Source organism: Pollicipes pollicipes, unplaced genomic scaffold (genome assembly GCF_011947565.3).
Source record: "Pollicipes pollicipes isolate AB1234 unplaced genomic scaffold, Ppol_2.1 Scaffold_6052;HRSCAF=7182_pilon_pilon_pilon, whole genome shotgun sequence".
In the NCBI taxonomy this organism is placed as follows: domain Eukaryota; kingdom Metazoa; phylum Arthropoda; class Thecostraca; order Pollicipedomorpha; family Pollicipedidae; genus Pollicipes; species Pollicipes pollicipes.
Window position 1 is genome coordinate 16,174,288 of NW_023596805.1, and position 26,631 is coordinate 16,200,918.

Here is a 26,631-nt window from a genome sequence, read left to right on the forward strand (position 1 = left end):
CCGGGCACGAGTCTGTGGGCACCAGTGCCTCGGTTCGCAGGTGCTAACCAGGCACCCTGGTAACAAACCGAGGTACGGCCCCTTAATGATGTCAGGAGGCAGACACTGCACCCGGCAGCTCCCCCCTCAACACCCGTCACATGACCTGCTTGTCTCCAAGCCAGTGTCACGAAAACACGACACCTGACCAGCCGATTTCCTCGTGTGGAGACTTCACGAGGGATCCGCAGGATCACAAATTCGGGCCAAAGCCACGTATTGGTAAGCTGCCCCGACTGACCTGCAGGGCAACTCCCTCAGTGACTAGGATCCCTTCATCGCTACCTGCGGATCCAACAGCGTACGGCGAGACCCAGATAAGACTGAAAAGCTGGGGCCGAGGGGTTGCTAATCCTTACTCTGAACGAGTCAGAGCCCTTACAGGAGGCACGTTTCGTCTGGCCCCTCCTCTTTGGCCGGAAGGGGCGCTTTACAAGCCTCCCCAACCGCCCGCAGGATCATTGGGGCACGCAATCCCCCCCCCCCCACCCACCACGGAAAGGTGGTGCCTCACGGGGGGGGGGGATGTGGAATGCATGCGATCACTTCAGTACACCATTAATTAGTAAGTACATTCCGGCTGTCTGTGTAAGGTGTCAACACCACTATTCATATGTACGCTGCAGGCACTAAATGTCACAAACTAATGTCCATACTCCGTTTAGAGACAGCACAAACTAATAACGGCACCGCTCCTAAATTCAAGACGCGGCCAGACTGGAAAAGACTTGCAAGCCACTTCCTCCAAACATCATTTGCAAGTTCATGCAAATCTGCCATCAGCAAAACTTCAGCGTGCCTTGTATGTGTGCCGCTGTCGCGCTCAGCCGAGCGTCTCCGCTTCCTTGAGCGCCCAGCCGCCGGGCCCTGGCGGCTCTGCCCACCCGGCGACGGAGGACCCCCGGCTCAAAGTCCCGCGAGTGGCCCGGCACGACTGCTCGGTGTGTTTTATTGGCCGCGAGACAGAGAGACGAAGAGTAATGCCAGCCACCAGCGCGGCCGTCCGCCCGACCGTCAACCATCCAGCACATCAGGCGTCACATAAAACACGACTAAAACACACTATTTACACCGCTCTCACGGGGACCCTGAGCGCTCTCACGCTCCCGCCGAGGGACATGGCGACCGCGCAGGGAAGCAGGGGGCTCCGGTGGAAGGAGCACGACCAGAAAACCACCGGAGCTAGTGCGATCTGGGGTCATGACAGGAGGAAACAGAAATAACCACACGAAAGGAGGAGTGGGCCAATCTGGCCCCGGCAGAGGTCACAAACTGTCAGCCATCAGCGCCACTCCAGCACACGGTGCGTCGCTGGACGGCGACGGAGCCTGGGGCGACGCGCACCGCGCAAGGAACGGTCCTTCGCCAGGAACGGTCCCGCGTTGGAGAGGTCGACGTGCCTGGCGGCCGACCTCTGCAGAGGACTGGCAGTCCCCGCGGCACTGGCTCCCGGACCGGCGAGGGGGTGGCGGCCATGGCATCCAGATGGCGCAAGGAGCGGGAGTATGCCCGTGGCTACACGCACACATGCATGGCAAGACCGGCTGCCACGGAACAGATCTCCGTAATCATACACACTGGACGGCAAGCTTGCTTAACGCAAGAGCGGGGACAGGGCTTACGTAAGAAAATGACTACCTATAGGCATGAAACAGACAAGACGCGTACACGGGAATAACATCTTGACTCTGCAATGTCACGCAAATTTATGGCTCGCTGCGAAACATTGAGCATATCGAGAACACTTCATGGCATAGCAAAGGCCCCAGTGACTGCTGAAATAAATGCTTCGACCGCCAGTTAAGGCCTCGGTAAAATGCTTCCCTGCACGGCCCTTCGCACCTCGTAAATGCTCTTTAACGGCGTCTCAAAGAGCATTTTTCAAAAGCGGTTTATTCGCCGCTCAGTGATTGGCCCCTGACGAAAAACACTGTCCGCGCGATTGGACACCGCTGACGTCATTCTGTTGATTGGACGCGACTGAAGTTAGTTGGCTCCGACTTGGCCGGCGGCAGGGCTTTGATGTGCTACACGGCGGTCTGCTGGCCGGCCAGCTTGAGCACCTGCTCGCATATCCTCTTGTAGCACCAGGCGTCACCCTCCAGACGCTTCCGCCGAATGCCTGCCGAAAGGGCGAAGAGGGGGAGGGGAAGGGAACAGGGATGTCAGCAGGAGCCGTGCTCGTGGAGACAACACACTCAAACACACACGCACAAACACAGACACATCTCCACGCCGAAGCGCGGAATAACATGGTGGCGGGGGTGCAGTGAAAGTGGTCCAAGTTGCCACTCTGGTTGAAAGCTTGGGAACAACGCGAACAGGCAACCAAAGAGCGACGTTCGACGGCAGGCGTCACAGAAGACAGAACAACGCGGATACGGCTAGGCGCTGGGATGGCCAATTGTGTGATACAATGTACGGCAGTCATCCGGCCATCCGAGCGCCATGCGGGAAATATGAGAGCTAAATGTTGGGCAGTGCGACTCCTCAGTGAATAACTACGCTTGGTAAGAGCAAAAACGCATGCCCTGTAGACAGCAATCGTCGCGGTGCTAGTTGTCGCGCAACACCACAGCCATCCGTCCGATGCATGCAGGTCGGAAGCCTCAGCAGAGCAGGGGACGGATAACTCACCCACGACATTGAGGCTGCCGATCATGCAGACCTCCAGCTCGAAGGAGAGCTTCGCCTTTCCCAATGGATCGGCCACCTTGCCCCTGAGAGTGTACCTGCAGCGAATGGCCAGGTCAAATCAAGCCGCAGTGACCCGAGACGCGCCTGTGATAGGGAGCCAGGGGCCGACACGTAGCTAATGACCGAGACGGGGGTCGCCACCATCGACACCAGATACCCTTATGAACTGAGGAGGGGGGCCAGATCCTTAACCCCCCCCCCCCTTTTGTTCCACGTAACACTCTAGAGGTAATGCCGATCTCAAAACCTGGGGGAAGCAATTGGTCAGTTGCCCCCCCCCCCCTCATCTCACCGTCCACGCGCGCATTGGGAAGCCGGGGTGATGTCAGAGCATGCATGCATGCAAAGTCGGCCCCAAACCCAATGGCAGTACCAATACAGACACGTCTTGTCGCGTCCCGCAGAAACAAAAACGTTGTAAAGAGTCTCATTAGTCTTGTGGCAGTGCAAAACGTGACGTCTTTTATCTCTGTACAAGCACGACAACGGAGCTATCACAACGGACATTTTCTACCTCCCAGCTTGTTAGCGGTTCCTAGAACCTCGGACGCCGCCGTCAAGGCGCAGCAGCCAGCCCCGAGGACGATAAAGTCTCGAGTCCGGACCCACCACAGGCACCGCCATGCACAACGGCGGTCACAGCGCCTCAGCCGCCGTCGGGGAATCAGTCATTACGATCAGCAGGCGGGCCGCCAGCGCAGATAACTCACGGAGAGACACTGGAGCCGGCACGTGACTTATGGCCGCTGGCGTCGCCGCCTGGCGTAATGCGCGATCAAGCTATCACGGCCGACGAATCCCCGACGCGGAGGTGCTCTCGGCCAACGGTCACGTGCAAAAGGGGCTCGGGCTCCCCGCTGAGTGACGGACGATGACGCGTGTCCCCCCGCAGCGAGACTAAACGACCGACAGCTATCGCGATGGGTTGGGGAAATACGCCGAGATGTTACGTGACGCCGCCTCTCCCCCGTGGGGGTAACAGGTACCGAGCGCAACGAACGCAAGCTCGAACCCCCGCCAGACGCGGAGGAGTGATAACATCAGCTAAAATTTCGAACAAATGTCTGTGCGTTCAAAAGCTCTCGAACCTTAAAATGACAGCGTGCAGTCACACTGTGCGCTACCCGCCAACGCGTAACTATAGTCACCAGCAAATAACTACGGGGAAGAGTCAAACATTATCAGAACTAGGCTTTACCTCATCTCATCGACGTCGAGTGAACATAATTATTCCAGCGTTCCCTTTCCTCAAAGAAGACGACCAATAGCTGTACGAGCGAGAGAGCGGCATGGTCCGCCCGCTATTCGGGAAATTCTGATAACGGCTTGATACGATGTTGTTTGGAAATCACCCCACTAACAACAGCGCCTGCCCTTTCCTAAACCTGCTTCGTCTAAAGCTGCTCAGACCACCCATTGGTCTGTTAGGTGCTGCCTCCTCCCCCCTCCCCCCACCCTCGATAGCGCGTCTGGCCGTTCAGCTGCGGCCGACCTGGCGGCGGCGCACGCACCCCTTCTGTTTGAGGATGATGCCGCGGCTCCACAGCTCGCGCTGCAGGTCGATCAACACCTGGTCCGGGTCCCGGCTGCCCGTCGCCGACACGTTTAGCATCTTCTGTAACACGAACACCAAGGCGGCATGGTTACTGCACGCTCAGAGAGTCTGCGATGCAACCAACGGTGGGGCCGGCTATAAAATATCAAAACTGTCTGCGCTCCGCATATCAGCGCGGCGCAGCAGCCAGCAGTTCGCGCGTTACGGTCCTCCTGCAACACAACAGGATAAAGGGGTTGTTCCGCGTTCGGGGTTTTCTGTAACATACGACACATACTTCCATGCAACACAATCGACTCGTCAGCGTGGCCATTACACCGCCAGAATCATCTGATACACGGCCAGCAGAATGATGCAGTTTACCAAAGCTCAGCATTTTTCGCAGGCAAACAGCACACCGCTGTTCACGCCATACGTTCAGCGTTTTCTGCATGAAAAACAACGCGCGAGTGTGGCTGTCTTTTGTTGACCTGAACTGACCTTAACTTAGGGGTCTACGTGATACACGATTTTTAACCAACCATTTTTAAGTAGCTCGGTGCTGCACCGACGGCTGATTTGCCAGGCCGGCCAAATCAGGTAACAGCACAATGTCTGCCGTCAACGTGACTTTTAATACGTGGTGCAGAGAGCAAAGCATACCGTCCGAGCCCGAAGCCATCAGCTTCCAATGTGTATTGTGGGAGTCGAACTGAGGTGACCACGACCTCCCATGCAGTTTTTTTTTAAGACGACACAGCTCTTTCAATGGTCAAAACATTGCACATGCAATCAGTCAAATGAGACTGGGGTTTCCTGCTACATTGCAATGTTACAAGATGTTTACCCGGTGTTGCAATGCACATCTTGTCAAGCACTTGTCGCGGAACACGAGTTCCTGCTCAATCGCTGTGCACATATATTTAATTGAAAACAAGGCCATAGGTCAGTGGCCCTAAGTATAAGACCACGGATAGCTTGTTTTAGAACACCCATTAAAACCCAAGGCAAGCGAAATCCAATCAGAATTTGAAAATCAGGACACCTCGAACGGCTTTTGAATGTTGCCCTGACCCCAGTCGGGACAAGTCGGGATTTTTACAACCAACGGTAAATTCCCCCTGAATATGGCGGCGATCTGGCCGCCCACGCGCAAATGAGCGACGCCATTGCTCCAAGGACAGCCGGCGTCTGCAATAGCGATTACTGATCGCCCTCGCCCGGGGAAGCTTTTTCGGTTCGGGTTTCGAGGAGACGATCCCGCCATAGAGGGGCTGCTACTGCATTCCAGGTAGCCAGCTAGTTTCGGCCCTGAAATGTACTACCGCACCGAGTCCGTGGGTTTAGAGTAGCTGGCATGAAAGTTTTTATGAAGCTGGACGGTTGTTGTGGACACGGGCATGAGTGGGAGGGCTTGATAAGTGATCATGGGTTGGCTCCTGCTCCATTGCTGAAGAGCATTTGCATGCCATGCCTGATGTGAAATGCCTACAACTGAGTCACAGTCACAGTTCAAAACTCGGCTAGCTGTTCATCAGTCAGCACTCCCATGAGTGCCTTTTCATGTCTGGTATGCAACTGCTTCTCAAAGCACACCTATCTGGGCAATACCAGCAGAATTGCGACACATTACCAGCTTAACGGTCATGAGTATTGTGATGATGTCATTGAGCCTGAGATAGAAGTGCACTGCCTGACCACCAGAACAAATGCTCTGCAACAGGTCAAGTTTGTGTTTGTGATTTACATAGTCAAATGGGCCTACAGACTGTTGATATATGGGAAGCTATGGCTTGGCTTCTTAGCTGTGCTAAGAAGCCTGGGAGCTAAGCTGTGGTCTCCATTAGCAAGAAAACCCTCACATATTTTGCACTTAATAGTGCAGTAATTTTTGATGTAGCATGCATCCAGGCTGTCAGAGCCCCCATTTTATCCTAAACGCCAGTCAGTTTTGATTAAAGTGTTGGTGCGTACATGATTTGCATTTGCAAACCACTGTGATACATTAAAAGTTGCTCAGTTATAGGGGCTAGACAATTTGACACCATGCCTAACAACAATCATCCACTTTTGTAGGCAACAGTTTAGTGGCACCTTTGGAAAGCTGAGCTTCTGTCATCACTCACAGATGGCACTGCAGACAGACGGCTATAATGCGGACACAGAAGGCAGCAACAATTCGCCACTGCAGGTCGGCTCTGACGACGAGGCAGAGGACGGCAAGGACCCTGAGAGTGAGGCTCAAATATGACACCAGCCATTGCTACTGACAATCTAGTTACATATGGAACACTAAGGTTGATGTTCTTCAATAACGTGGTGCAAGCCGCACTTCATGTGCGAAATGAGACTGTGCATGCAGTACTGGATTTCCTTCAATGTCAAATTGCTCCCTCATGACATGCAACACTATATAATGAATGAATGTCCTGGATGTCCAGACTCAGCACTCAATGACATATCAGATGTTTGCTTGTTATCAATGATGACCAGGTCTGTGGTCAGCATTGTTGACTGGAAACCAAATATGAGGGTGCACGCCCCTCGCCGACCTGCACGCCCTTTGCTTTGCTGGAGGCCGTACTGACCGTGCTGTTGTCCCACTCGATAGTGGTACAGGTCGTGCTGCGCCGGGTGCAGCTGGACGGAGGGCCGCCGTTCCTGGCGCGCGACTACATGAGCGGCGACGAGTTCTCCGACTACTCGTTCCACATGTCCGGTGAGGGCGCGGGGTTGGGGGGTACCGGACTGCGGCGTTGTGCCGTCCGGGATGCCGGGGTCAAGCCGGCGCGGTGCCACGTGACCCGTCCAGGATGCCGGGGTCGAGCCGGCGCGGTGCCACGTGACCCGTCTGGGGTGCCGGGGTCGAGCCGGCGCGGTGCCATGTGACCCGTCTTGCCGCTGTGGATGGCATTTGGCGCGGTCGGCGCGCGCGAACAACTGCCACTCATCTCGCACGGTGATGTGTTGTGTCGAGTACGTGCTGGGCGGTTGCGGAGCACGTGTGGGCGTGGCAAGGTTTTAACCACGGCGATTTACTGACGATCGAAGTCGTTCGCGCCGTTTGCGTTTTCACTAATCGCTGAGTATTTCTCAGCAGCCACACTTTGTGGCCGGACCGGCCGACCATTTATCTCACGGCGCCTCGGCCTTCTGTCTCAGATACTCACAACCACAACGTCGTCGTTCTCAGATGATTCGGACGAGGACTACGGCGGCCCGAAGACGCCCAAGAAGCGGCGCAAGATCGTACGCCGCGTACAGTGCGACGAGTGCAAGCGCCGCTTCTCTACTCGCGCCTACATGCTGAAGCACAAGGCCGTGCACGCGGGCCAGTTCACCTGCACCGAGTGCGACAAGAGATGTGTGTCGGCCGGCTCGCTCAAGCTGCACATGCGCATACACGGCACGGAGAAGCCGTTCGCGTGCGACGAGTGCGGCGCCACGTTCGCCTTCCGCCTGCAGCTGGTCGGCCACGCCAACGAGCACACGGGCAACGTGCGGCCGTACGCGTGCGACGAGTGTGACCGCGCCTTCGCTTACCACCACGTGCTTGACCGGCACCGGCTCGTGCACCGCGAGCGCGCGTACGAGTGCGACTTTTGTGGCCACGGGTTCGCGAGCGCGGCGGCGCGGCGCGCTCACGTGGAGCGCGTGCACCGCGCCAAGCGCGCCGTCTCTCCCGGCGACGGCGGCCGCCGCTCGGCCCGCGAAACTGCGCGCGTCGACTACCGGGACGACGTCATCAACGTGGAGGCGGCCGCCGAGGAGCCGTACCGCGCGCGCAAGCCGCGCAAGGCGCTGGCCGAGGGCAAGGTGGCAGGCCGACTGCGGCAGCGCGAGGAGGCGGCGCAGCCGGGCGGGCCGCGCCAGGGCAGGGCTCCCCGGCGGCCCGTGTACACGGGCAGGGGAGGGCAGGCCAGCCGGGCGTCGAGCAGGCGCACGGCGGCCGTCGATTACGGCGGCGGCGCGTCCGACAGCGAGGAGAGCGAAGAGGAGGAGGAGGCGCAGAAGAGGAAGCCTGCCAGACGAGGCGGCGGCAGGGCCAGGGGACAGGCGGAGAATGGAAACAGAGAGAGTGAGGAGGAGGAGGCGATGCCGAAGAAAACTACCGCACGCAGCCGTGGCCAGGCTGCTAAAGAGCGGGTGGGGAACGGAGACGAGGGCCAGAAAGAGGCGCCTCCAAACAAGAAAACCCTGAGCGGACGAGGAGCCGGCGGGCGATCCTTGGAAGAGAAGGCATTGGAAAGCGGAGACGATGAGAGTGATGAAAAGGCTCATTCACCGGAGCGAACTTCTTCAGGAGGGGGCCTTGGCACAGTTCAAAAACTAGCCTGGGCGGAGCCTGACGACATTGGAGAGAGCGACGAGGAGGCGCCACCGCCGCAGAGCACGCAGGGCGGCCGCGGCCGGGCGGGGCGGACATCCAGGGGCCGGGCCAGCATCGCCGCCGCGGCCGACCAGGACGATAGTGTCGGGAGCGACGCGAAGTCTCCGCCGCCGACTTCGAAGCCGACCGCGCCGGGTCGCGGCCGCGGCCGGTCCGGACGAGGCGAAGCCGGGCAGAACGGCGACGACACCACGCCGCGGCGGGGCGGCGATCGGCGATCCGCCGCCGCGCCGCGGCAGAACGGCGACTCGTGGCGGGAGAGCACCCCGGCCGTCTCTGCGAAGCCGACCCCGCGCGGACGGCCGCGGGCGGCGGCTGCAGCTGAGATACCGCGCGCCCGCCGGAGCGGCACGGTCGTCCACTACACCGCACCGGGCAGCGACGAGGACGACGACGAGGAGCCGCGCCGGCGCGGCCGGGCGCGCGGCTCGGTAGACAGCGATGACAGCAGCGAGGACGCCGGGCCGGCGGCGTTGCGGCGCGCGGCCACGCGCGGCAAGCGCGCGCCGGCCGGCGACCACACCGAGTCGCACGTGCCGCCCAAGAAGCGACTGCGGGGCAGGCAGTGAGCGCCGCAAGGCGGCAGAAGGCTAGAAGGCGGCGGTAGGCCGGAACAGGCGCCGGTAATCGTTGGTGGTGTATTATACTGCAAAGGACGGTTCTGATTGTCCGGATGGAGGAGTTCGGGTAACTCAGTGGCGGCCGCCGCCGAGCGAGTGCAATGCCGCACAATCCAACTGCCAGCGCGCGTCGTCGTGAACAGCGAGCGACGGACGCGAAATTTCGCGGTGGCGGCGGACGCGGCGACCACCGATGCAGGGTTCGCGATGCAGGCGACAGCAGCACACAGGCCGAAGGCACGCAGCGTTATCAGAGCGCGCGGCTGACGTATGGTCGGCACGAGGTCAGGTCAAGTTTGGTCAGTTCTCGGCAGGGTCATCTCGCGTCGGGCGAACAGCGAGACGGTAGGGCGTATGCGGGCAGTGTGAGCGCGAGATCAACGAATGGCTGGGAAACTTGTGCTGGCAGTGTGAGGGCGAGGTCATCAGATGGCTGAAAAGCTTGTGCGGGCGATGCGAGGGCGAGTCATCAGATGGTTGAGGCGCTTGGGTGGGCGGTGTAAACGCGAGGTTATCGGAGGAACAGGCGTGTGCCTGTCGGCCGCCTCCCCCAAAACCCGCGGACACGTGACGACGTGCCGACAAACCACGTCGTTGATGGTTCGAACAGTGTGTGTATGGGGCGTACGAACGGCGTTCTCTCGCACAGGGGAGTTCAGCGGCCGCACCCAAGTGAGGTGCGGTGCGCCTGCTCTTGTATATGTGACGTTTTTCCAGGGTCCTGGCCATTTGTGAACTATGTACAACGCGGTCTGAATGTCGTGTGACGTGACTTTCTCTGCGAAGGTGAGAGTTTTTAAATATGTCGGAGAGGCAAGTGTCGTCAGTTCTCACACAAGTTGGGCTAACCTGTGTCGGATGCATTTCTCATTGAAGCGTGGTGGGCTGCGGTGATTGCGGATCGTGTCGTGAAATAAAGAGCTGGCTTAACCCGCGTTTTCACGTCATTGTAAGCAGAGTGGCAGATGTCAGCAATAACAGGCGATGTGTAGGGCCGTGCGCCTAAACGGCTTGGCTTGGTACGGCGGCACACAAACGACGAAATACAAAATTGCTCCGTCCTGATAGCTGAGTTGGTTAGAGCAGCTGCCTTCCGATCCACCCACCCGTGGCGGGGTGAGTTCGAGTCGCTTCAGGCGCCCGCTGTCTGGCCTTGATAGGCGTGGCCTGCGACCGGTGGCAGCGGCCGCGATGAAGGTCAGAAGACGTCAGGGGGCAGGACGGACCGTGCCGAGCGTGCGGCACGTCAGTCTTTCGCACCAAATTCTGCCGTTGGCATAGAATTGGGCAATCGGATGGTAGAGGTCAGGGCTGACACAGCGAATACCACTTAGGGTGGGCTCTGGTTCCATAAATACACCCATTTAAAATGTTCGAATTAAATCTTGAAAACAAATATGATCAAAATTTACTTACGTGATTTCCATAAACACTTATGTTAAGATGGCGTGGGGTCTGGTAAGAATATGTAAATATATTTTACTCTATTTACCCTACATATCTGTTGTACAATGTAGGGAATCGCGCGCTTCACAAGGTCTTATGAACTTTATAATATATATATATATATATATATATATATATATATATATATATATATATATGTCATATAGTTCGGCAGGTCAGGTTTAACAGTTTGTACGCATGAAAAGTGACTTCAAAGTTCTCATGTTGTATAAACGACCTTCAAGTTGCCAGGAACCGGTTAAACGACATCGCGCTACGACATGACGATTAAATTGACGGTGCTCAGTACAGTCGTTGTCTGACACCACGACGTCGTTTAAACCCATACCTCCTGGTTATTGAAGTTCGTTAACTCAACATAAGAGCTTCGCACTCATAATCCCGAAAATGGAGCTGAGGGCCTTTCTTTCTCATAACAAGAATATTAAAAGCATACATTAGTGCAGTAGGCCCAGCCACGTGGTCAGCAAAAACGTTTATCTTAAATGCAACCACACAGTCATAGCGTCACCATCAGAACAGCACCTTGCAGGTAAAAAAACTTCAGACTGCCAAAAAATGCCCGGACAGATTACAGCTGGGCGTCGCCCTGCAGTTCCAACAAGCTCGGTTGCCCACAATGACAGACGCCGCCACTCTTCGGTAACATTCGGCGTGCCTAGGCCACAGGGCCCAACCCATGCCACGTGCGGGGAGTGACTACCAGACCATCCCACGTGCCGCCGCCCAGGCGGCCGGCAGAGCCCTGACCTTGGTGTCGATAAGGGCCGGCTTGTCGGCGGTCGTCGCGGCCCGCTTCCTCGGCGTCAGCATGTTCTTCATCTTGTCGAGGCCCTTCTCAATGGAGCCGAACACGCGGCGGCCGGAGAGCGGCGTCCGCGGCACGGGCAGCTTGCAGTCGGGCGTGCGGAAGTTCTCCGACTGAGGCCGGGGCCGGCTGCCGGGCGCAGGTGAGCCGTCAGGTGAGGTAAGTCGTCAGGTGAGGTAAGTCGTCAGGTGAGGTAAGTCGTCAGGTGAGGTAAGTCGTCAGGTGAGGTAAGTCGTCGGGTGAGGTGAGCCGTCAGGTGAGGTGAGCCTTCAGGTGGGGTGAGCCGTGAGGTGAGGTGAACCGTCAGGTGGGGTGAGCCGTCAGGTGGGGTGAGCCGTCAGGTGAGGTGAGCTGTCAGGTGAGGCGAGCCGTGAGGTGAGGTAAGTCGTCAGGTGAGGTAAGTCGTCAGGTGAGGTAAGTCGTCGGGTGAGGTGAGCCGTCAGGTGAGGTGAGCCGTCAGGTGAGGTAAGTCGTCACGTGGGGTGAGCTGTCAGGTGAGCTGGCCGTCAGGTGGGTCAGTCTAGGCTTGTTATACGCGAGTGAGGGGGGGGGGGGCGTCCAGCAGATAATAAGAATAATCAGGGGATTACCGCTGTCAAAGCGCATTAACCATACTTAATTTCCGAGCGATTACCCAATGAAGCGATGGTTTTGTATAGGCACCCAGAGCCCCAACGAGTGCGATATGCGTACAAAAGTGCAGGAGTGAATACGAAACGGGCGGTAATATCCTTTGGTTAGGTTCAGATCTTGACGCACTGCGCATCACTTCAACTGTGTAAAATATTGGTAGATGACACTCGAATCAACGACGACGACGATGATGATGAGGTAGTCGACTTAGCTTGCCACTGCGTAAATACATTACGGATGGCCACCCGAATACGTGCACACGCCGACAACAGGGTGCTGGTGACGTCACGGATGGGGTACCGTCCAGCGGCGAACATCGCAACACTGCCCCGCTGATGATCAGCCCCAGACGCGACCGCCAGCTGAGCAGGACAGCACACACGGCGGCCTGTGAGCCCGGGGATCATGAGCGGTGCCGGGGCAGCGGCGCCGGCACGCACCTCCGCTGCGGCGTCTTAAAGGTCGGGTCCAGGGCAGACTCGACGGAGCGCGACGGCGACAGCTTGCACGGCGTCTCTGCCAGCAGAACAGACCGTCAGGAGACTGGAGATGGCTTCAGGACCACTGCTTACGGTAATACACCACGGAGCAGCGTGGCAAATAACACGGCACATAGGTTACAGGCAGCATTGCAATATCGACAGGGAATGAAAAAGAGAGTTGATTCAATTCAGAGCGCGCCAGTCCCGAGCCCGCTCGCTGACGATGGCACAGGCACCCGGTCAGCCAGGGTAAAAAGCGAATGAGCATGAGTAAAACATCACAGAGCTATTTCGTACCTCTTATACCGCCAGAGGTCAACCACAAAGTAAAGACACACACAATAGCTCCCGCTCTCACCGCAAACAGGGCCTTCATTCAGATGGTGCGGTTACCGGGCAAGACCCCCTGTTGAGTTCTCACGCTCCATCCCAGCACAGCGTCGCACCTCTGACCCCCCCCCCCCCCGCCCCCTAGCGCCATGGTCTCCATCTCCTCTCCATCTCCCACCTCCGGCGCGGCGCTTGCTCTTCTTGCTGGGGGAGGGCGCCTTGGGCAGCAGGAAGTTCTCCTTGTCGTCGGCGGCCGCCGGCTTTGGCGGCGTGGCCCGCTTGCGTCGCTGGCTGCCCCGGCTCCGCTGCGAGCTGCGAGCCGTGCACCGCTCCAGCAGCGGCTCCTCCATCTCTGCCAAGGTCACAACAGAGGTCAGTCAGACTCCAGCAGCTGCTCCTCCATCTCTGCCGGGGTCACAACAGAGGCCAGTCAGGCTCCAGCAGCGGCTCCTCCATCTCTGCCGAGGTCACAACCGGGGTCAGTCAGGCTCCAGCAGCGGCTCCTTCAGCTCTAACGAGGTCACAACCGGGGTCAGTCAGGCTCCAGCAGGGGCTCCTTCAGCTCTAACGAGGTCAGAGGTAGGTTAGCTGGACCTCGGAGGATCCTCCAGGTTCGGAGGTCGCCGCAGATGAGATAAGTCAGACTCCAGCCTAAATATGAGCTGTAAAAACATCCGCAGCTCAGCTGTGCTGCCCTGAATGGCCGCAGTAACCAGTAAGCCGTGCAATGAATTAGCCCCATGCGACCCAAAATGGCAAGGAACGTGCTTGCTTCAACCCGACCACCAGTCAGTCATACAGAACCCATATCTAGGATTATCCGCAGAGGGTTAGTGGCGCAATACGCCCATCTGAAGCTTCCACAACATAAGTGTCCAGCACCTAAAACGCCCACTCAATGACGGGGCAGTGGACGCTCGGTCACCTAGTGTGCGTCTTTCTCTCTCTCTCTCTCTCTCTCTCTCTCTCTCTCTCCTCTCTCTCTTCTCTCCTCTCTCTTCTCCTCTCTCCCTCTCTCTCACTATCCCTCTCTCCCACTCCCCCCTCTCCCCTCTCCTCTCCCGACCTCTCACCCCTCGCCCTCGGCTCCCTCTCGCTCGCGCTCTACCTCTCTCCTCTCTCCTCTTCAGCTCTCTCTCTCCTCTCCGTCTCCGCTCTCTATCTCTCCTCTCTTCCTCTCTCTACTCTCCTCCCTCCTTCTCTCTCTCTCCTCTCTCTCTTCTCTCATCTCTCTCTTCTCATCTCGCTCTCCTATCCTCTCTCTCTCCCTCTCTCTCTCTCTCTCTCTCTCTATATCTCTTCTCTCTCTCTCATGTTTTACATTCTCGTCGATCGTTCTCCCGCCTTCCGATTTCTCCCCTCATGCCTCTATCGTCTGTCCCGCCTTCCGATTTTCCCCCATGTGCTCTCCAGGTCTCCATCCCTGCCACCACCACCACTCCCCCCCCCCCCCCCCCCCTCTCCCTCCGCGGGCGTCCATCGGCCTCTCACCGATGGGCCTGAGCAGCGCTTCCATGGCGGCCTCCTCCTCCTCTCGTTCGCGGCTAGCCGCCAGCTCCAGCTCCCGGCCGCGGCGCTGGTCGAGCGCGTCCAGCGCCGTGTCCAGGCTCTGCGGCCGGCCGTGCGGCGAGTCGCCCAGCGGCACGAGCGCCGGCAGCGGCGTGTTGGTCAGCTCCGACAGCTGGGCCCGACCCGGCGCCGGCGGCATCTGCGGCGCATGCCAGTGATGGTCAGCGGGGCACCGCCGGCAGGGCACAGCACGTGCAGCTCCGCCGACACGCGGCACCAGCGTGGATGGGCGCCGGGCGGAGGCATGCCAGGGAAAACGTGACACTGGGTTGGATGGGCTCAATGCAGGGACCACAAACTGCCAGGGGGATCGACTACCGTGGGGGGGGGGGGGGCATGATATCTCACCTCGAAAGGACCTCCTCCTCTGTGTCAAGGCCTTGGTTCGTTGGCACACACGATCAGACCAATCAAACGATCTATTCTTCTCCGGACACGTGCGCACCGCGCCGACTTGGCGCATCCACACTCACACCCACACACACACACTGACAAGGTTGCCGTAATCGGTAGGTCGAACGGCAGGATGGGCTACCTACACGTGACGTCACTAAACCCGAGAGCGAACACCACACTCTGTGGGACCTCCTTGGCGGGACCTCCTATATGGGCAACCTCCTCGATGGGACCCGCTCTTCGACGGAACCCGCTCCTCGATGGGACCTCCTCCTCTACCCTCCAAGCCAGTCCTGTCCCCTCCACACTTGACCAAGAGTTCCGCCCGTTCTCTCTCCAGCTGGCCCGGGCGGTCCGTCCCCAGTCTGACCTGTGCCGGCGCCAGTCTGACGGGCTCGCCGCGCCGCTTCGCCGTCAGCAGCAGCCAGTAGGTGGCGGTGCAGTCGTCGTAGGCCCACTGGGCGAGCCGGCGCGCCATCCAGCCACGGCTGCGGCCGGCGCTCACCGCCATCGTCGTCACCACGTCATCATCCGGCTGTCGCGACTGACGACACGTCATCATGACGTCAGCATGACGCCATCAAGACGTCGGCATCAACCACAAGAATTTGCAGTGGGTGACATCGGATGATGGTATGACTCCAGTCGAAACCATCGCACGGCCAAACGACTGCAGGCATGCTACCATTCAATCAATAGTACACGAACAGACCATGGCCAACGTGGCTGCAGGAGGTGTGACCATGACGTCACTGGCATATCACGACCACCGACGCTGCTCGGCTGGCGTCCCAACGTCAGAAACACTGACGACCGACGATGCTCGGCTGGCGTCCCAACATCAGAAACACTGACGACCGACGCTGCTCGGCTGGCGTCCCAACATCAGAAACACTGACGACCGACGCTGCTCGGCTGGCGTCCCAACGTCAGAAACACTGACCACCGACACTGCTCGGCTGGCGTCCCAACGTCAGAAACACTGACGACCGACGCCGCTCGGCTGGCGTCCCAACGTCAGAAACACTGACCACCGACACTGCTCGGCTGGCGTCCCAACGTCAGAAACACTGACGACCGACGCCGCTCGGCCGGCGTCCCAACGTCAGAAACACCCACGAACGACGCTTCTCGGCTGGCGTCCCAACGTCAGAAACACTGACGACCGACGCTGCTCGGCTGGCGTCCCAACGACAGAAACACCCACGAACGACGCTTCTCGGCTGGCGTCCCAACGTCAGAAACACTGACGACCGACGCTGCTCGGCTGGCGTCCCAACGTCAGAAACACTGACGACCGACGCTGCTCGGCTGGCGTCCCCACGTCAGAAACACTGACGACCGACGCCGCTCGGCTGGCGTCCCAACATCAGAAACACTGACGACCGACGCTGCTCGGCTGGCGTCCCAACATCAGAAGCACTGACGACCGACGATGCTCGGCTGGCGTCCCAACATCAGAAACACTGACGACCGACGCTGCTCGGCTGGCGTCCCAACGTCAGAAACACTGACGACCGACGCCGCTCGGCTGGCGTCCCAACATCAGAAACACTGACGACCGACGATGTCGGCTGGCGTCCCAACGTCAGAAACACTGACGACCGGCGCTGCTCGGCTGGCGTCCCAACGTCAGAAACACTGACAACCGACGCTGCTCGGCTGGCGTCCCAACGTCAGAAACACTGACGACCGACGCTGCTCGGCTGGCGTCCCAACGTCAGAAACACCCACGAACGACGCTTCTCGGCTGGCGTCCCAACGTCAGAAACACTGACGACCGACGATGCTCGGCTGGCGTCCCAACGTCAGAAACACTGACGACCGACGCTGCTCGGCTGGCGTCCCAACATCAGAAACACTGACGACCGACGCTGCTCGGCTGGCGTCCCAACGTCAGAAACACTGACGATGCCCCGGGGTGCGGGCCGACCGCAGCACATCCATCATCTCATTGTTTGGCCAAGGGACTGTGGCAGGGTCATCACCATACCAACATGACGTCATTAGCACATAATAGAACGGTTTTGTCAGTAAGGGGGATAACGGCAAGACATCAAGACACCGCCACCACACGGTCGTGGCGAGGGTCACCACACGGCCGTGGCGAAGGTAGCCACACGGCCGTGGCGAAGGAAGCCGCACGGTCGTGGCGAAGGTAGCCGCACGGCCGTGGCGAGGGTAGCCACACGGCCGTCGGAGGGACTCCAGCTGGCAGGCCCGACTGTGACAGATGTGACAGCGTGACATTGGCATTCCACGTCAGCCCGCCCGCAATGTCACCTGGAAATCACCGTACTTTACCCCCACGAACGCTGCCGTGATGTGAGCCAGCCCCCCCATCATGACGTCATCTGGTCGCATCGCCACACGCCGGCACGGGGTGTGTGTTCAGCTGCGCGAGGACAGCGCCACACCTGACAGTAGCTCTTCCACTCGACGGGCACACCGCAGCCGGCCAGCAGCCATGGGTGTGTCAGCAGGTCGGAGACGACGATCCGGTGCTTGGGCTCCACCTGCAGCATCTGGTGCAGCAGGCGCAGCGACGCCTCCGACAGCCACTCGGGCTTCTCGTACACCCCCGCCTGTGGAGGCACACCAGCGCTGCGTGTCACCGGCACGCAGCGGCCGCAAACAGCTCCTGTGCTGCTGGGGCTGCTGCTACAAGGCCAGGTCCAGGGGAGGACAGCATGTGGCTGCGTGTAGACTGACTTCACATACATTCACATTCCGATAGAAGCTGCATGAAATGTTGAGCACCACAAAACAGAGTGCCCCGGTCCGACCAGCATCACCTGTGCGGAAGGACCATGCTGTGCGCTGAAAGCCGGCAGCCGCACCGGCAACCCCCTTAGTTCTAGAGCTTGGCTTCGCTATTAACACAACATGCATAAAACAGCCTCCATCTAGATATCATTAGAAATGCATACAGGCAGCACAACACACCCCTAACCACCTGGACCTCAATGTGTCGATCTCTCAGTGTCCTCCACCCATCCGGCCATTCTGGCATGAAGCAGCGACGTTCTACACACAGAGCTACGACCCTTCCCCCTCCACGCCAAGGCGGGCAGCGCTCTTGCGCCCACTCCGTCCCACCTGGATCTTCTTGTACAGACTGGCGATGTTCTCGTCGTCGAAGGGCAGGAAGCCGCAGAGCAGCGCGTACAGCAGTACGCCCATGCTCCAGATGTCGGCCTCGGCGCCGAGGTACTGCAGGCCGGACACCAGCTCGGGCGCCGCGTACGCCGGCGAGCCGCAGCACGTCTCCAGGTGGGCGCCCATGCCCCCCTCCGGGTTGGCGCACAGACCGAAGTCGATCAGCTTCAGTCGGTTGTCGTCGTCCAGCAGCAGGTTCTCCTGCGCGCAGGACGGCCGTGAGGTGGCCGGCGCCGCCTGTGTGGGTGTTGGGGCACTGCCGAGGCGTGCGCTCGTGCGGCACAGAGCCGAGGGGAACGCAAGCCGGCGGGGGTCACGGCCAAGTTGTACACTGTGATACCCAGAATCTGTTGGGAGAGCTGAGTGTTGAAAGCCATAGCGACAGGGGCAGTGATAACTTCGGCGGCAGTGGCGATGGCCATACTGGTTTGGTGATATGCGACAACAATCTGACGATCATGTTTGATAGCATGATCGTAACAAATGACAGTATATCACTCGGAAGAATGAAGAAAATGACGCCATATCCCATATCTATCCGTCCTGCCTTCCCATCCCGTCTCCCGCCTGTTGCCTGTGGCGTCTCTCTCACCGGCTTGAGGTCACGGTGGGCGTAGCCCTTGTGGTGGATGTAGGCCACGGCGGACACGATCTGGCGGAAGAAGACCCGAGCCTCCTCCTCCGTCAGTCGGTCCCGCTCCACTGGTGGCAGAGCCAGAGGGTGATCAGACGGCGGTACAACGTGGACGGTGGTGAACAGCGTGGACGGTGGTGAACAGCGTGGACGGTGGTGAACAGCGTGGACGGTGGTGAACAGTGTGGACGGTGGTGAACAGCGTGGACGGTGGTGAACAGTGTGGACGATGGTGGACAGCGTGGACGGTGGTGAACAGTGTGGACGGTGGTGAACAGTGTGGACGGTGGTGAACAGTGTGGACGGATGGTGAACAGTGTGGACGGTGGTGAACAGTGTGGACGATGGTGGACAGCGTGGACGGTGGTGAACAGCGTGGACGGTGGTGAACAGTGTGGACGGTGGTGAACAGCGTGGACGGTGGTGAACAGTGTGGACGGTGGTGAACAGTGTGGACGGTGGTGAACAGTGTGGACGGTGGTGAACAGTGTGGACGATGGTGAACAGCGTGGACGGTGGTGAACAGTGTGGACGGTGGTGAACAGTGTGGACGGTGGTGAACAGCGTGGACGGTGGTGAACTGGTGTGAACAGCGTGGACGGTGGTCGTGGACGGTGGTGAACAGCGTGGACGGTGGTGAACAGTGTGGACGGTGGTGAACAGTGTGGACGGTGGTGAACAGCGTGGACGATGGTGAACAGCGTGGACGGTGGTGAACAGTGTGAACGATGTTGGACAGTGTGAACGATGGTGGACAGTGTGAACGATGGTGGACAGTGTGGGTGATGGTGGACAGTGTGGACGATGGCGAAGTGTGGACGATGGTGAACGGTGTGGACGATGTTGGACGATGTTGGACAGCGTGGACGATTTTGGACAGCGTGGACGATATTGGACAGTGTGGACGATGGTCGGCAGTGTGGACGATGTTGGATAGTGTGGATGATGTTGGACAGTGTGGATGATGGTGGACAGCGTGGACGATGTTAGACAGCGTGGACGATGGTGGACGATGTTGGACAGCGTGGACGATGTTGGACAGCGTGGACGATGGTGGACAGCGTGGACGACGGTGAACAGTGTGGACGATGGTAGACAGCGTGGACGATGTTGGACAGTGCGGACGATGTTGGACAGTGTGAACGATGGTGGACAGTGTGAACGATGGTGGACAGTGTGGGTGATGGTGGACAGTGTGGACGATGGCGAAGTATGGACGATGGTGAACAGTGTGGACGATGTTGGACGATGTTGGACAGCGTGGACGATTTTGGACAGCGTGGACGATATTGGACAGTGTGGACGATGGTCGGCAGTGTGGACGATGTTGGATAGTGTGGATGATGTTGGACAGTGTGGATGATGGTGGACAGCGTGGACGATGTTAGACAGCGTGGACGATGGTGGACGATGTTGGACAGCGTGGACGATGTTGGACAGCGTGGACGATGGTGGACAGCGCGGACGATGGTGGACAGCGTGGACGATATTGGATAGTGTGAACAATGTTGGACAGTGTGGACGATGGTGGACAGTGTGAATGGCGGACAGCGTGGACGGCGATGAGGACGGCACCAAGGAGACTCCGTCTCATGGCCCTGCAGGGACGGGGTCACGTGGCAGACACGCAGGGGGGGGGGGGCTGGACTGGTCGATGAAGGGACAGCAAAAAGTGTCGGGTGGCACGCAACATGGTTTCGACAGACCAATGCACGATGGATTCCATGCTTATGCGAATTGGGCGGCAGAATGGCATACTGTAGTACCCAGGGTAGCAGGTTGTAGTAAGCAGATTTTAGATACAGTAGTAGGTAGGCAAGTAGTAGGTAGGCAAGTAGTAGGTAGGTGGAGTAGTAGGCTGGCACGCGGCAGGGTGGTAGTCTGCAGTGGGGAGGTTGTAAGTGGGGTAGTGGGCAGCAGGTTAGCGCGTGGGCATGTGGCAGGGTGGTAGGTTGCAGTGAGCAGGTTGTAAGTGCGGTAGTGGGTAGCAGGCTAGCACGTGGGCATGTGGCAGAGTAGTAGGCTGCAGTGGGCAGTTTATAAGTGGGGTAGTAGGCAGCAGGCTAGCACGTGGACACGTGGCAGGGTGGTACGTTGCAGTGAGCAAGTTGTAGTTGGGGTAGAAGCCTATCACGCGGCAGGGTAGTGAGATGCAGCACGTGCGGAGGCGCGGTGCGACACACCACGCAACAGCCGAACGGCGCGGTCGACACGCGAAAATGGCAGACGGCGCGTAGTGAGCCGACGGGAAATACACTGTCATGAGTGCGATCCAGCAGTGAAAGGCCGGATGTAAAACATGCTCTTTTCTTGGGCGGACAGTGGATAGTGTGTGGTTGTCACACACACACAGTGAGTGCCAAGAGAAGCAAAATACAAAGCATTCAGTTGCTATGTCCGGTAGTGTTTGTAATTGTTTACCGTGACATACCGAAACTATGAGAAATAGTGGCACGCTTTTGGGAAGTCATTGCCAGACAGAGTACGGCAGTCGTTAGGCGCGTACGACGACGGGTTGCCGCTACAACAGACAAACATTGGAGTGCTCGTCCCGGTTAGCAGTAGATCCGCTGTCGGTCGCGTCCCACGCACGACACGGTGACGGCCGCCGGTGGTCGCCCTCCCCGCACGACACGGTGACGGCCGCCGGTGGTTCGCCCTCCCCGCACGAGCACGGTGACGGCCGCCGGTGGTCGCCCTCCCCACACGAGACGGTGACGGCCGCCGGTGGTCGCCCTCCCAGCACGACGACGGTGACGGCCGGCCGGTGGTCGCCCCTCCCCGCACGAGCGGTGACGGCCGCCGGTGGTCCCCCTCCCCGCACGACGACGGTGACGGCCGCCGGTGGTCGCCCCTCCCCGCACGAGACGGTGACGGCCGCCGGTGGTCGCCCTCCCCCGCACGAGCACGGTGACGGCCGCCGGTGGTCCCCCTCCCCGCACGACACGGTGACGGCCGCCGGTGGTCCCCCTCCCCACACGAGACGGTGACGGCCGCCGGTGGTCGCCCTCCCCGCACGAGACGGTGACGGCCGCCGGTGGTCCCCCTCCCCGCACGAGACGGTGACGGCCGCCGGTGGTCCCCCTCCCCACACGAGACGGTGACGGCCGCCGGTGGTCCCCCTCGGCCCCTCCCCCCACACGAGACGGTGACGGCCGCCGGTGGTCGCCCTCCCCGCACGAGACGGTGACGGCTGCCGGTGGTCCCCCTCCCCGCACGAGACGGTGACGGCCGCCGGTGGTCGCCCTCCCCACACGACACGGTGACGGCTGCCGGTGGTCCCCCTCCCCGCACGAGACGGTGACGGCCGCCGGTGGTCGCCCTCCCCGCACGACACGGTGACGGCTGCCGGTGGTCGCCCTCCCCGCACGGCACGGTGACGGCCGCCGGTCGGCCGCGGCGCGCCTACCGATGTAGTCGAACAGCTCGCCGCCGCGGCAGTACTCCATGACTAGGAAGATCTTGAACTCGCAGTCGATGACCTGGTACAGCTTGCCGATGTGCTGGTGCGTAAGTTCCTTCATGGCCGCGATCTCCAGGTACACCCGGGGCAGGTCCACCTGCGCGGACGGCGCCGGCAGCCGCACCGGCAGTGTCAGCGGCAACGGCAAGAACAGCGCGGCCCTGGTGGCGTCGGCCGCTTTCGCTCGCTTATGAAGCACTGTCAGCGACATTCCCTTGAATGACGTGTCCTCTGGTGATACCGACATGGAGGTTTTATTAGAAATCTCTACCGCGGGATTTGGCAGGTGATAGCCATGGATATCGGATACCTGTATGCGACACATACCATTGTTGGATAACATGTGGTGTCACAACGCCAGAAAACATACTACAGGTTGTCGCTCAAAACGACTGTACCCAACAACAGCCATTGGAGCGTAACATCTTGCTTCATGCCATCTGAAAATGTTCGGTGTCTATGCTCGAAAAATAACGCGGCGCGATTGGCAAAACGGTACCTTTCAGCGTACCACACTGTAAAAACATACCCAATAAAAATCATGTCTCCCAAGCCCGCACGTCACCCCTTCCCCTCAGAAACACTCACCCCGAGTTGTTTCTTGTCCATGATCTTGATGGCCACTTGTTCGCCGGTGGCCAGGTGGGTGGCTCGCTTGACCTTGGCGAAGCCGCCCGAACCGATCGTCTCGTGCAGTTCGTACAGGCCATCCAGCACCGCGTATGGGGAGACGCCCTCCGGCATGGCCACCTGGCCGCGCACCAGGGGGTCAGCAGCCATCGGATAATTGGCACTGGAGAAGCTGTCAGAGATTCTGGGTTTGATGCTGGTTGTAGAGAACTTTAGGTGGCCTTTCATTCTACCAGGGAGTGGGAGGAAATGAAAATGGGTTTGGAGTGACAAACTTTCAAAACTAAGCTCAGCATTTTTGCATCAAGATGGAAGAGATCATACAACAGGAAGAGGGGTTGCGTGATCTGACATGACTGGCTTAGTATGGAACAGCATACATGGATGTAGACACTCTAGCACGGAGGGCACATCTAGCAACAGACTAAAAACAGAGGAGCACCCAGCCATGTACGCAGCATCTGTTAACAGCAAATGTAACAGCTGAAGAGGGCTCAATGTAGTGATCCCTCAACAATCTTCATCTATCTATCCGGAAAGCAAAGGCTAGTTTCTGTTCCAGCTTTTTGTTGTTTTTTTTTAAGAATAATTTATTCTGAACAGTTTGCATGGGGGTTTTGGGTTAATAGCACCTGCCAAGCATGGCCTGTCGCGAGTACCCTGAACACACCACCTCAGTAGCACCGTGGATGGTTTTGTCTCCGCCCTTTCGCCAAGCAGGAATGCAGAGGGTTTCACGAGTGGCACAATGCTGCTGCACGGCCTCTCGCGCCCTAGGCTGACCCTCTAGACCAGTCACTATCCGATCTTTCCATTTCAGTCAGGCCAAACAATATGTCTGCTCTGGGGCTGGTACCCAGTCTAGTATCTCTGGATTATGAGTCTAGCTTCTTTCCTCTAGACCACAAAAATGATGAGCAAGATCACTTGGAACCACCCACTAGGAGAGGCTGCCTCTGAACACCCAACCAATGTCACTTAATTCCCTATAAGCATGATATTCCTCTAGAACACCCAAATACAAATCTTACCAAATACAAATCTTACAAAAAAAGTTTATAATTGCATTCTGAAGGCCATGCATAGCTATTAAGATGCACCTATAAAATAAAATCCAACATTTATGGAAGACGCAGAATGTTCAGAAATACCTGACCTGGGTCTGGAAATAATGCCCTTCTGTGGAATTCCACTAACACAAGCCAACCAAATCTAAAGCTCCATATTACCTGCTTCAAAGTACATAGGTGGTGCTGAAGTGTTTTCATTTAAATGCAGTCATATATCAAAATTCAACATACCCCACCCTGGGGTGGGCTCTAGCAGCCTACACACATGAGGCTGGCATGCACACATGTCCAATCCTATGGGACATAAGCAATCAGATCATGTAACTGATCAATAAACTGAACACATGTACATGCTCAGCTGGTGCGGAATCCTGAAGTTGCACCAGTGTGTCAAAGTCTCCTCAGAAGAAGGTGCACAGATATCAAAATGCCTGCTGTTGCCAGCACCCCAGTCTGTAAAATATGTATCCGCTGTATTAGACACCTATTTAACACCACTGGGCTAAGTGCACTAAGCCTCTTTCTTGTGCACAGCAAACCAGGCCAGGTGAAATTGCACTGAATTTTCAATTATTTTGTCAAAGCTTTTTGGGGACATCACTAACTGAAATTATTTTAGCATCATTACAACTCCCTTAATTATTGGTTCTCTATGCACTGAAATTGGTGGTGACCATACACAAAATCCAAACTCTGCCTGTTACTGTGACTCCAGGCCAACATGTAAACATGTTTGGAGCATCCAGAATCAGAGGTCAAATCACAAGTCATGATGAAGATCAAAGTCATGAAAAGTTTTGACTATCCATCAATGAAATACCACATTAAGGTCACAACATTCGTGCCTAAAATAACCTGCAAAAGGTATCAACTTCCATCCCAATGTTGGACATGCAGGAAACCGACCAGCACATGACATTTGTTTCCTATGAAGCCCATCACTTAATACAGCAAACTCAGCGATTACCTGTAAAATTATTAACCACCCGAGATGTCTCAAAATTGCAGGCATTCAAAGAACGGATCTCGCTGATCATCGCAACATCATTCCCAAGGTTTCAAACAGGTTCAAACACATCAGGTTTGCAACGACGAGAAGTGCAGCTAAATGAAGCCGGTTACTTATCCTAATCAACAGAAAATATGCTACCTCAGATACCTGACGACTTGACTATGCTCAAAATAAGAAATGTGTTATCATAAAACCATGAAAGCCTGAAAATTTGCAAACACGCGTCCTCTTCCAGTTCACAACCCGCGCAAAACCACCGAACGGAACGAGCACCCCCCGTGTTTCGAGCATGCCCACAGCTGATCGATTCAAATCCGGCTCTGAAAAGGTGCTGCCATATATAGGAATGTAAGAAATATTTTGCCTCATGAACTATTTTTGTATATATGGTTTTTGAAACTCTCTGAATTACAGCAGCTTTTCCGATTTAATTATAACACAATAAAAAGCTTTTGCCCATAATATTTGTTTTACCCTTTCTTACGCGTTATCAGTCGCCAACTTTGAGAAGTCGTCAAGATTTGTGGGGTGAACAGACTTTCCTTTGTGCGGTTTGTCATGTGGTGGCACTGAAACTGCGCCAGTTTCGAAACGCGCAACGAGTAATAGACGGCTGTGCCGCGTTTGCAACTCGACAGCGATATTTTGTGCGAGCGTTGGCGGAAAGGGGGTGAGGAAAGTTACGAGACCTGTGGTAAGACCAATAATCCACGCATGGGTAACGCTGTCAATCAACTCACAAAGCGAGCAATTGCAAACAATGATGGCAATTATTAAGTCTGTCGATGGCTGATGCCCCACGGGCTTGATCGACACGTGTGGACGTGTCCGGAGTTCATGGGTATGTAGATATGTTTCATCCGCTCCTCTTGGTTTGATATCAACTGAGCACTCTTTGAGTGGATATTGTTAAGATCATTAGAAAATTTGTATCCCGACGTTTCATAGTGATTTTTGGCCAATGAGGTACATGTGCAACATGATGTGTGTGCTGACATTTTTGTTTTGAAGTATTCCTCCATCTGGACTGCATGCTTTAGCTTTATTGCTAGAAGTTTAAGCCAATGCATTCGCTGATACTTATAGCATCTGATGCCATGAGTATTGCAGCCTCAAAAATGCAAACCTAAACTGCCAAAAGTGCATGCTACTTTGATCATATCATGCAGGCAACAATTTCAGGCATCTATATCATTAATCTGAATGCTTAAAGTTTAGTGCAAGACTAACACCAATTTCTGTGCCTGTAAACCAATATTTCAAAATTTATCACATTTTGGGGGTTATTTCAGGCAAAATTACTCCAAACACTTCATTAAAAATAGACTGAAGATTCATGACAAGTTGGCCTGGCATGAGTTTGTTCCACATAAGGGTAAAGCTCAGTACAAAGTGTTGCTGGTTCAGTGGATTGATTTTTTTCAAACTGGCCTGGAACCAGAGCCATCAAGAGATCATGGTTGTGATCATGGTTCAGGAGATCCTTTTTGTAACATAGTGGTACTCTCATTTTATCATTTAAACTGAGAAATTGGGTTGAGGTCATTGGTTTTGCTTATCTAGTTTATTACTGTATTAGTTATTCAATCATTTCAGTGATGCTCCAGCACCTTCAACTTTATGAAGAATGTGTATCAAATTCAGTGAGGAACACACCTGATACAGTTTGTGGTTGGGTTTAACCATTTTTCCCTGCTC

The 26,631-nt window shown here is 56.9% G+C and overlaps 1 protein-coding gene across 1 annotated transcript; it reads right to left on the reverse strand.

The window, feature by feature from the left end:
• Positions 1-968: 968 nt before the first annotated feature.
• On the reverse strand, positions 969-25,064 carry LOC119104291 (maternal embryonic leucine zipper kinase). The gene is made up of 15 exons (XM_037227987.1): positions 24,889-25,064; positions 22,810-22,971; positions 22,168-22,318; positions 18,717-18,826; positions 18,065-18,325; positions 17,383-17,550; positions 15,336-15,509; positions 14,688-14,708; positions 14,492-14,603; positions 13,179-13,352; positions 12,629-12,704; positions 11,498-11,684; positions 4,248-4,351; positions 2,677-2,771; positions 969-2,161 (listed from the first exon to the last, which is right to left on the reverse strand). Exons 1-15 carry the CDS (start codon positions 24,931-24,933, stop codon positions 2,067-2,069), a joined length of 1,935 nt encoding a protein of 644 aa, XP_037083882.1. The 5' UTR covers positions 24,934-25,064; the 3' UTR covers positions 969-2,066.
• Between the last annotated feature and the right edge of the window lie 1,567 nt (positions 25,065-26,631).

What these genes read in the sequence shown, in the direction of transcription:
- LOC119104291 (XM_037227987.1), bottom strand. Translation starts at nt 24,933, where the DNA reads ATGCCTGCAATTTTGAGACATCTCGGGTGGTTAATAATTTTACAG. An exon ending in AGCGCTGCTCAGGCCCATCG is followed by an intron (nt 13,353 to 14,491) that starts GTGAGAGGCCGA and finishes TGACCTTGGCAG; the next exon opens with AGATGGAGGAGCCGCTGCTG. An exon ending in ATCATCCTCAAACAGAAGGG is followed by an intron (nt 2,772 to 4,247) that starts GTGCGTGCGCCG and finishes CATTCGCTGCAG; the next exon opens with GTACACTCTCAGGGGCAAGG.